At 43.3% G+C, this 11,505-nt stretch overlaps 1 protein-coding gene across 1 annotated transcript; it reads left to right on the forward strand.

Annotated features, from left to right (window-relative positions):
* The first annotated feature begins 6,452 nt into the window (after positions 1-6,452).
* On the forward strand, positions 6,453-11,188 carry ifitm5 (interferon induced transmembrane protein 5). The gene is made up of 3 exons (XM_079743102.1): positions 6,453-6,856; positions 7,999-8,361; positions 10,091-11,188. The coding sequence occupies exons 2-3, from the start codon at positions 8,158-8,160 to the stop codon at positions 10,310-10,312; spliced, it is 426 nt and encodes a 141-aa protein (XP_079599228.1). The 5' UTR covers positions 6,453-6,856; positions 7,999-8,157; the 3' UTR covers positions 10,313-11,188.
* Positions 11,189-11,505: the final 317 nt, after the last annotated feature.

Consider the following 11,505-nt stretch of genomic DNA (forward strand, 5'->3'; position numbering starts at 1 on the left):
TGACTGAAAACCTCTTTCACTTTGATTTGGTTGTTGCATGGCTGTAGATGGGTAGCACGACCGTTCTCTAGGATGGATGTTTTATAGCTGTTCACCTGTGGTGATCTGTGTGCACCTCCAAGGCAAACGTCACCGATGACGACGCACCCTAGGTCCAGTCTTTGGGCAAAGGGTGCATTGCCTGGACCATTAATCTGATCCCTGACCTTGTGTAACCTCAGAATGTCTCTTCCCAGAAGGAGGAGTACGTTAGCATCAGGATCGAGAGGTGGTATTTCATCTGCAATACGTTTCAGGTGAGTATGGTGGCGTGCGGCGTCCGGGGTAGGTATCTCAGCTCGATTGTCAGGGACTTCGTTGCATTCGAGAAGCGTAGGTAGAGGAAAGCTAAGTTTCTTGTCCAGTGACTCGATAGTGTAACCGATGGCTCTTCTCCCCACTGTCTCTTTAAGCCCTGCACATGTCTTGAGAGTGTATTTGTAGGAGCACCCAGAGATCTTAAAGACATCAAAGAACTCTGAACGTGCAAGGGAGCGGTTACTTTGATCATCGAGTATTGCGTACATCCTCTTGGACTCCTGTCTGCGTCCAGTGGGGTACACACTGACGAGGCAGATTTTAGCACAGGCTCTCGCACTTAATCCTTCGCCACACACTTGAGTGCACCTCGAAGTGACCTCCTGGGCCTCCGCTTTGTCCTCCTCCCCGCTATGCTCTGAAGCGGGAGGGGACGAATTGGACTTCCAGGTTGCTGGTCTAGGGTGTAGTGCTGTCGTGTGGTTGGTGCTCTCACATTCCATACATTTGACATCGGCGGAGCAGTTCCTGGCGAGATGCTCTGTGGAAGAGCAACAGCGAAAGCAGATGTAGTGTTCTTTGAGTAACTGTTTGCGTTCCTCTAAACTCTTTTCTCGAAAGCCTCTGCATTTCATCAGGGGGTGAGGCTTTCCATGTAGGGGGCAGTGTTTGCTTGGGTCCGCTGGTTTGTTACCTACTCTTGACTCAGGCTTGTCCACTGAAGAGACTTGGGTCTTGTGAACGTATACAGGCACCTTCATAGGCCTCTCCCACTTGTTCTTTTTCTCTGCTGGAACTTGTGTGAAGAGGTTGAAGCTTGGGTCTGTACGTGCTTTTGCTTCATTGCGAATGAAGTCGACAAACACAGAGAAAGGAGGGAAACTGACCGAATGGTCACGTTTGTATCGTGATCCGAAGTAGATCCACTTTTCCTGAATGTTGTGTGGGAGTTTCTCAATTATAGGATTGACTCCTCTTGAAGTGTCCAAGTATGAAAGACCGGTGAAGTAGCCATCTTGTTTAGCTGCTTCCAGCTCTGACAACAGATCTGCTAAATCTCAAAGTCTCTGTGGATCCTTTGTTGTGATTTTGGGGAAGTTTTCCAGTTTACCAAAGAGGGCCTCTTCGACGGCCTCCGGTGAGCCGTATAGCTCGTCGAGCCGCTCCCATGCCATAGTCAATCCAGTAGGCGGGTGTCTGATATTGACCGATTTAATCCGTTTAACCTGTTCTGCTGACTCTTTTCCGAGATACTTGGTGAGAAGGTCGAGCTGTTCTCCAGCAGACAAGTCCAGGTTGTCAATAGCACTATGGAACGACATTTTCCATGACCAGTAGTTCATTGGTTGTTCATCGTATACAGTGAGTCCTGATGTCACGAGGTGGCTGCGGGCCAGATATTTAGCGAGGTCATTGGTGGTTTGACGGTGGTCGCATCCAACTCTACAGGGCGCTCCATGGACAGGCTGATGTACAGGGGATGGCAAATGCTTATTTAGGCTATAATGTGGCGACGCTTTATATGATGAGGGACTTGCGGTGTGTAGTCAGGTGTAGTCTCTCTATAATGCGACACTTGAGATGCGTAGAATGACGTACTCTCATCAGGAGTGGTGTCTTGGGCTTGGCTGATGCTTTGTGGGTTTGGTAATGTGGGATTGTCACCATTTATATTGGCTGGCGAATTAACTGCAGTTATACTGGCTTGCTCTGCCACGTAAGCAGCAGTACGCTCTTCTTTGCTTTTTTTTGATACTTTACTGGCAGCCTCACTGACCACTTCGATCCACTGTTCTCTCATACCAGCAATCAGAGAATCAGCCTCCGCTATGGCAGCATCTTTTTCTTTCTCTTCGTTTAATGCATCAAGATTGGCATTAATCCGTGCTTGCTCTACCTTTAATTCAATTTCCCTTTTTGAATGTGCCGCTCTAGCTTGCGCTGCTTCAGCTTTTGCTTTGGCCATGGCCACAGCCATAGACATCTTTGAGCTGGACGATGTACCGGAAGAGCGAGAGCTCACAGACTTAATATCTCCATTTTCTTTGTTTTTACTGTTAGCTGCTGACATAATGACGGTGCGTTTTTAATACCAGCAACAGATATGATGGCGTACAGGCTGTATGGATGTCTTTCCGTTAGCCGGTTAGCAATTTAGCTCTGTAAGATGGCTGTCTTCGGCTATCTTGTTAGCTGTGTTGCCGTCTTTTCACTGTAATGGGCTCGCTAGCCAAGCAAGCTAACTATCCACTCAGTTAAACATTTCCCAAAAAACTCCACAGCGTGTTGAGGACTACTCATGTAGTTTAATGGTAATTTCGTGAAACTGTAAACACAATACAAACATAAAGTATTAATAAAGCTAAACAGTAAGCATAAAGAAGTAAATCTATAATCCAACACATGGAAAATAAAGATAATACTTACAGACGTTGCTTTAACAAACAAGAAGATGTAGAACTGCATCTTAATGGAAGAGCTGATCAAGCTGTCGATCCTGCATGCTCTCTATGTGAATAACGTGCTTGTGACTTCCGGTCACCTAACTAGCAGCCCCTCCCTTAGAGCATTCCCTCTTAAAGGTACAGGCACCTATGCCACATACATTACAAAAAACACACTTTCAATGCCAGGGGCAGAACACATGCGCTATTTGTGATCCAATGCAATGGTCTTGTTCATAACAGCTTCAGTTGAGGCAGAGAATGAGACCGGGAAGGAGATGGAGGCTGGTTCAACAGCGGAGGGGGCGGGGCTAGGATAGGTCTGGTGTTCTTAAGGTGCATTCACACCAAACACGAAGGGATGTGAACACACCTTTACCACAGATGCATAGGCCGCAGCCGCTTGGGGCCTCCATAGTAGGGGGGGCCCCCAACCAACCAAAAAAAAAAAAGATTATCATACGTATTTTTTTCTTTCTTTTAATGCATGCCAAAATTCTCTCTCTCTCTCTCTCTCTCTCTCTCTCTCTCTCTCTCTCTCTCTCTCTCTCTCTCTCATACATAGGTTTGTTTGTAGAATATTTGAAATGTTCAATCTGAACTGTAATGTCAATTCACTAGCAATATCCTGTATCTTGTACATGGGTTTGTTTGTAGAATGATTGGAATGTCAATCTCAAGTGCAATGCAAATTGCAACCTCACTCACACATACAAAGTAAATTATTCATCTTGGCAATTTTTATTTGGTAAGTATAGGGCTGTTTGTGATGTAGTGACATGTAGACAGTCAAGGGCAGATTAGACCATATATTTTGAAAAGGAGCAGTCTTCCATGTGTCGGGTTATTGGTAGGTTTGGTCACGTCATTTGTATGCCTCAAAAAATCGATATGATAGGCAAAAATATTTATATTTTTGTGAACGATTTGCTTTGCAAAAAATATATATTTTTTGTGAACGATCTTATTGGCAAAAAATATTTATATATTTTTGTGAATGACCTGATCAGCTAAAACATTTATTTCACTTTGTCGAAAGTCGAAAATGTCGAAAGTCAATGATTCATTTCAAAACATGGGAAAGTTATTGTGGTGTTGGAATTGTATTAGGTCAATGTTTGTTACTCATACTCAGATGCTGGGATGTTGCACATTCAATTAAATAAAATATTTCTACATGCATATACAGCATGAAATAGGTGGAGACATCTGTGCTGTTGCTTGGACATAACACGTGTTTTTCCCCAAATCTCCATGTCCAGCCTCAAGCAAGAGCTGATGTTAAAGATCAGTTTGTACAAGACAATCTGTGGGGCCCACTTGCTCCCTCTCGGCCCGTTGGGTTCTGGGCTCTGTCCAGTCTGTCTTCTCAGGAAGGGCCCTGAACCATGCCATGGTGGGCTCGTCTATGGCCGCATTCACCAGCAAGGTTAGACAGAGCCAGAATACAGACAAGTTCAGGAACACATTGTGTTTACTGTAGAAACACCTCATATTGTCACGTCCAAATAATGATTCATTCCTGATACACAGCCCCTTTAACTGTTTCAAATATAATTTTGTCCTTCTGGCAAGGCGACCAGGATGTTGCTGGCAGAAAGGGGATAGACGGCGACGGTGGTAGTCGTAAGGTTAGCTCCCTGCGACACTGGAGCCGGTTGTCAATCCAAATGGCTAAGGCGATTAGCTGGTCGAAGTTCGGATGATGCTCCCGGGACACCAGCTCATCTTTGTGGTCAAAGATGTATATGACCTGCTCTGTGCCCTGGATTATAACCAATCCAGTATTTTACTCTTTCCCAGTTTAGGTCTTTAAAGCAGTAATACATCCCCTACAGTCAGCGCTCACACTGACTGGGCAAAGTAATCTCCTGCCTTGGTTGGTCCCGGGTTTTTTTTTAGAAGTAGTGCGATTCAGTAGTAGTTGGTTTACCTTGCAAATGCCTTTATGACCCTGATCATAATGGGAAGAGGAGAAAAGAAAGAGATGAAACCATAACAGGAAATGTGGTTGGGCTTAGAGATTAAGTTTGAGTTGTCAGGCAGCAGTAGTTGTGGCCATAACTAAGGCATGTATTTTTTTAAATAGTGAAACTCTCACGCTATGTACTGATTGTGAAATGCTTTCGGTGAAGTGCACGACTTTGGTCAACTTTGGCCACAGTCTCAAACCAGGTGCCTTTTATGGGTTGAATTATTGCTTTAAAGATATAAACTGCATTAAAGTAAAGGACTGGATTTGGTTATAATCTAGGGCACAGAGCAGGTAATATAATGCAGTCATAAGGATAATTGCACAACAGGTAATTTCTTTATTTTGCATAGTACCCATCCGTAAATCATGTTAAATACAGACTAGTAACCAAACATGGCCCTAAACAAGGATATTATTACCTTAGAAAGGTAAATTGGGGGGCTGACAAATTAATTCAAAAGTTTACAATTGAATTGCACTTCAAATGCAAGTGCACTTGGATTTTACTGAAGGTGGGCCACTCCTGTGTGACGTGCGCATCATGTGATGGAGTTCTGCTGGCGGTTTATGGAAGGCCATTTGAGCAAATAACATCCTCGATAGGTGTGTTTACGAGACATTAAAATGTGTGTGAACGCCCAGAGGCTTTTCTTCGCAGAACCGACATGATAAAAGCATACTGATTCTTGCGCCTGCATACAATTATCCAGAAAGTCAAGATGGCAGAACCAGCCCAAGAGTTGCAGCCACCCAGTTGAATGCAAGAGAGCTGGTAAATGATCGTATTTAATGTAATTGTAGGCCTGCGTTGTATTTTTAACAACAAAACAAACAATACAATCAGATAACATTCTGATTCAGGAGCCTTTATCACATTTGTTCTTGCCAGGAACCCACACACCTCTGTGAACATTGTCTACCCTGCGGAGTGTCCTCGAGACTATCTGGTATGGCCCATCTGGAGCCTAGTTTACTCAAACCCCTGTTGCCTTGGGCTTGTGGCCCTGTACTACACAGTCATGGTAGGCCTCTGCTTTGTAACAAGTTAAAGATGCTTTAAGTAGTAGGATGTAATCCTTTGTTTATTAAGTGAGAGGATAGTTGTGGAATAACGGTGTTGTATGAATAATATTGCCTACAAAGCGATTCAAAGTTAAAAGCAATTGGCACTCCTGTAGACTGGGGTGGTTTGCAAGTAATGATGTCCAGAAAACGATATTTGTGACAAAATTGCAAATAAATGAGTGGTTGTGCACCCTGTGGTCTCGCTGTGTCCCTACCAAGGCTGAGCCCAGCCACGCCCACTTCCCATCGTCCCTATTAGGTATTGATATTATATCAGACTCAGCATGCACTTGGAAACCTTTATTTTATGTCTTTGCTTGAAAGTGTAACATTTTAAGTCAGAATTTTGCCTTATAGACACACATTTTTTGTTCATGGTTTAATAAAATGCCTTTTCTATTTTTCTTTGGAAACTTTTAATTGCAGACCAAAAAGAAAAACATTTCATCAACAACAATTATGAACAATTTACAAACACATTAACACAATAACACAGAATAAGACACGCACACAACAAATAAAACTTACATTTTCTTTAATCAAAGGGCTATGCGTTTCTATTCAGCAGAACAAGGGAATAGTCAAAAGTAGGGCCTATCCATCCACACCCAGGTGGTGGCAGCAGAGTGTCATCTGAGAGAGGGGTGCACTGCCCAAACTTTGTCGGCTTGCGAGCTACTTTAAAAATGAGCAGGTCCAGAATTGTCCATGAGCCCTGGACGAAAGCTCATATCAGCTTGTTTTATAAATATCTCATCCTCTACTGCAGACGTGTTTTTGTCACGCGATCTTTCCGTACTACCTGATCGTCTTCTTCTTTAGACTTCTATATATACGTCACCGCATTCTTGTCGTATCTTTTTAATTTTGAATCTTACATGGTGCCAAGTGGGGCCGTTTATAACTCCAGAACTTTAGTGTTATTTGCATCGAGTTTGAACCAGTAGCTCAACATCCCTGGCACCTGGAAAACCTAGTCGACAAAATGATAATGGAGTCCACTCGACATCGCGTCCAGTTCAAAGTGGATGGGAGACATTGCCACTCGCTTGACATCGCGTCTGCTGGCTGTAAGGTAACAAAAAATCTATATTTTGTCTTTGTCACTTAAATCCCCTTTCTAGGCAAAATTGAATTCAACGTACTGAGATAGGTAGAGATAAGTAGAATAACGGCCGCTGGTATCCATGGAACAGCAGAGTGGCGCAGCGGAAGCGTGCTGGGCCCATAACCCAGAGGTCGATGGATCGAAACCATCCTCTGCTATCTTTTTTGTTCTTTTTTCGTAAAGCTGCGCATTAATTTCAATAGACGCAAAGGTTGCTGCTAATGCTTTCTACATTCGTGGCGGGTACAACGTTACCGCCACAAATGCCGTCGACAGAATCGGTACATCGAAGCGATTTTGACAAATGCAATTGGAACGGAGGTTTTAGTGAACCCAGCAGAGACTGATAACGACGGCTTTATCAACCAGTCAATCCTCATGTCTGGATGATTAGGCCTAATCCTGACAACGGGATCAGTTAACGCTGGACTTTTTTCTAGAGTAAGATATAACTCAGTTGCAATATGTGTATTTGTTGAAAGGGTGATTGCCAGAAGAGGGCAGTGTTGTAAATCCGGTGCTATTCTGTACATTTATCTAGCGTCTCACCCTGCTGACTGATCACTTAACATCACTACATGCGTAGGATAGGATTTCCCCTGACTCAATGAGTTTTTATTTTATCTTTTATTTTTTACTTTTGTGTTATATGTGTTCATGCATTTCACCTCATTCTTGTGTTCATTTAATTTGTATTGGTTTCATGTACAAAAGTAAACCAAATGGATTTATTCCTAGATAAATAAAGAAACTTTTACATACAAACACACACACACACACACACACACACACACACACACACACACACACACACACACACACACACACTTCATGGGCCCTTCATCATAAGCATTTGCGATAAAGACTACGTTTTCCAACCTTTCTCTCTCTCTCTGTTTCACCTTCTTAATTTAACATTATTTCCATCTTTCCTCCATGTTCTTGCTCCCTTCCTCCGTCCCTGTCCTCTTCCCTAAATCCCTCCTTCCTTCTTTGCTTCCAACCTTCCTCCACCTCACCCATCCTCCCTTTCCCTTGGTCTCCCAGCATGTTCATAGTCTATCTACGGACTAACCACATAATGACAGACCTGCTCTGTCCACTCCCAGGCACCACCCTTTCCATCGGGGCATATAAATCTCTTGGGATAGGGCCCCCCCACCTATCCCACCATTCTCCTCAAGACAACCATCCACGGGCAATACTACAGGGCCAAGTCCTTCTCGAACCAAGCCATCCGAAGTCACACGTCAAAGCCGCCGGGCGCTATGGATAACCACTCGTACAACTATCCCTCGGACTGCACCCCGCTCACCAAGTCGGCCCGCAAGCCGCCCGGCTCCACGGTTGTGAACATGGGTGGCGCGGAGGGAAAGTGTGCGCCCCGGGACTATCTGGTGTGGTCGCTGTGTAACACCCTCTACGTCAACTTCTGCTGCCTGGGCTTCATGGCACTCATCTACTCCATCAAGGTGAGGTATGGGTTAGAGACACCTTGTGGCGGTGGATTATCCATCAGCACTTCATCACCCACGACTAGAGAGAAAATAGATCGTCTGATGATTTCTAATGGCACTGTGTGCTTCTTAAAACACAGCCATGTGTGCCGTTGGATTTCTGTCGCATCTTTGTATAGTTGTAGTTAATTGTGTTCTGTAGCATCACAATATGTGGTTCTGCGGGAGAGTCTGCCACTAGTGAACTGGAGACAGCTTACTGCCAACGGAGCCCTGCTTTTAACTTTGGAAGTCTACGGTAGTAACGCCTCTGTTGGTCTCGCTGTCTCTCCTGCTTTTGCCTCGGACAAAACAGTCCTCATGCCAAACCAATTTGAGTCCCTAGCCATGCATGTTTATCTTCAAAAAAAAAAAAGCAGAATCATATACCCATTTTTAACCAATTGAGAATTAAATATAATTAAAACAAACTTTTTTTGGGGGAATAAATAATTAAGTTTAAGAGTGCATATCGCCGTGTTGCCCCACTTTTCAACGCTCATCAGTAACTGACTTGTCTGTTTTGTTTACAAACTATTGTTAAAATATCTACATTTGAATAAAAAAATGTGCATAAATTCATTAGTATAAATAAGCATTTAGTTTGGCATTTCCTGCTTACACTTTTTCCAGCCTATACCTCAGCCAGGTCTAAAACTGTCCTGGCACAACTTTGTGAGCCAAGGTTTCCACTGTTTACAAGAGTGATGGAATTGGACTCAGACATTAAAAAAAAAAAGCCCTTAAATTAACATTGCTAAAGATATATCATTTAGCGCAGCAAAGCCTATTATTTTCTCCTTTTTTGGGTGGGGGACAATATTCATATTAGTAGACTTGGTCTAGGACACACAGAGAAGGAAGCTGCTGTTGTCCAAGCCACAGGAATGGCCCCATGTAACCAAGGGGAAAACACACTGAAAATAAGCGACTTCAAAAGAAGATGCTTTAAAAAAGGACGCTTCGCTTCAAGGGAAGAGCTGTGAGTGTCGTGTTTAAGGGTGCGAGTCTGCTCCCAATACTGCATATGGGCGCTGCACCTGAAAGACAAAGTTACAAGAACATAATGTTACCGCAGATGGGTGTGTTCGACCTCGGACAGGACCCATTGAAGGGCCCTACATGTGGTCCAGTTGGGGATCACAGGCCTTGTAATAGCATGGTGCTCAAATTAGAGGCAGGAGCCAAGTTAAAATGGTGTAATTGGTGTCTACCTAATGGGCGAGTACTCTAGAGGAAATTAGAGATTGCTAGCTGGTCCCTCTGCGTATAGCCACTGTAAAATATACACATATAGGTGGGGCTTGGAAAGAGATGTAATGTAAGTGCAGCCTTACATTGGTTTTTCACAAGAACGTCTGGCCGAAACGGGCAGGGCTAGAACCGGTGTGTTGGTGTCACATTTTCTTCAAACAGCTCGCTGTATATGTCCATTCTGTGTTTATATTTAGCTTTATCATTTCTTTGTAGATCTGTGTGTGTGTGTGTGTGTGTGTGTGTGTGTGTTTGCGTGTGTGCGTGCGTGTGTGTGTGTTTCTGAGAGAGTGCGTGTGAGTGTGTGTGTGTCCATCTGTATGTGTGTGTGTGAGTGCGTGTGTGTGTGCATGCATGTATATCCTTGTGTTCGTGCATGCATGTATGCATGTATTATTTGTCCATGTATGTTTGTGCGTGTGTCTACTCACGTGTCTGTGCACCCATCCAGGCCAGAGACCAAAAGACCCAGGGCAATCTGCAGCTGGCCCAGGAGTGCTCAGACAAGGCCAAGTGGTACAACATCCTGGCTGCGGGCTGGAACATGCTGGTCCCCCTTCTGGCAGTGGTGCTGCTGGTGCTGCTCCTGGTTCACCTGGGAACCTCCCAGGGCTCCTTCGATTTCTTCGGGGAGGACGGCTTCAAGAGCTTCATGAAGCTCTTCAGCTGGTAGACCAGAGCCGGAGCTAGAGAGAGAGAGGCTGGGGAGAGGCCTAGAGAGAGAGGGAGAGGGAGTAGGTGAGATACATATGGGGGAAAGAAAGAGAATTCACATACAAGATCCAAACCATTGATGACAGTGTTGATATGAGATATGTGTTACAGGGTGTTGATATTTGATGCTTCAACAGATAAGTGAAGTTAAACAAGGGGAAGATGTTCGTACAGAAATGCTAAGACCCATGCTAAGAACTTAGCTGAGGTTCCTACCTTTACCTACCTATTATATGTGTATCCATATTGATGTTTAGTAATTGATTAATATCTATGATACAATATTAATATCATTGAAATAGAAATAAAGGGATGGAATTTAATAAAAACAGGTATGAAAATCTATTATCTGAAGTATTATCTGATATATTTAGTCACACATCATAGTCGAGGATGTTCATGTAGATAATAATCATGTGTTTTGTCAGTATTGTTTAAACTTGCAATATGTCACTATTTTACTGTAGCCATAATCTTTATTGAACATAATTTGAAATGATGAGAACCCAACCTATTCAAGTGAAGAGCAGGAAGGATATGAAGAGCCACTACCTTTTAAAGAATCCATTGTAGTGGATGGGTTGTGTCATCGTTGTTAATATTAATACTTTAGATCATTAACAAGGATTCAAGTTTAACGAAAAAAACAAGCAAGCAGCTGCTTTATTTGTTATTTATTTATATTTATGTTGAGGATACATTTGGATAGGGGAGATATCTGTAGAAAGGAACCAAAGTGGGAACAGTGGGAATCCAGGACGGCAAGGAGAAATGTTAATTATTATAATCACTCAGCTCATTTAGATTTTTGTTATTATGATTACTGGCCGCTTATTTGATTTGTCCGTTTAACAGTCCTTGTCTTAATGTCAGTACTTTGTGAAGTCGGTTTGGGCTAAATAAATTGAATATAATGACAAATGTGTACAATTTAAATTTATTGGAAATGCACCAAAATATGTCACGTTAGAATAAGTAAGTCTCTGCTGCCCCTAAATGGAAACATTCTGTTACACTCATATGTTTTTTCCATCTGTCCTTCTTGTAAGGCTGACACTGAGAACATGATGTACACGTTCCAAAATGGCCGTCGTGGTGGGCGGCCATACCACACAAACAACATCAAACGGGTGACTTTGGACTTGAAGCTTC

Source organism: Pollachius pollachius, assembly GCF_949987615.1.
Source record: "Pollachius pollachius genome assembly, chromosome: 9".
NCBI classification, from domain to species: Eukaryota; Metazoa; Chordata; class Actinopteri; order Gadiformes; family Gadidae; genus Pollachius; species Pollachius pollachius.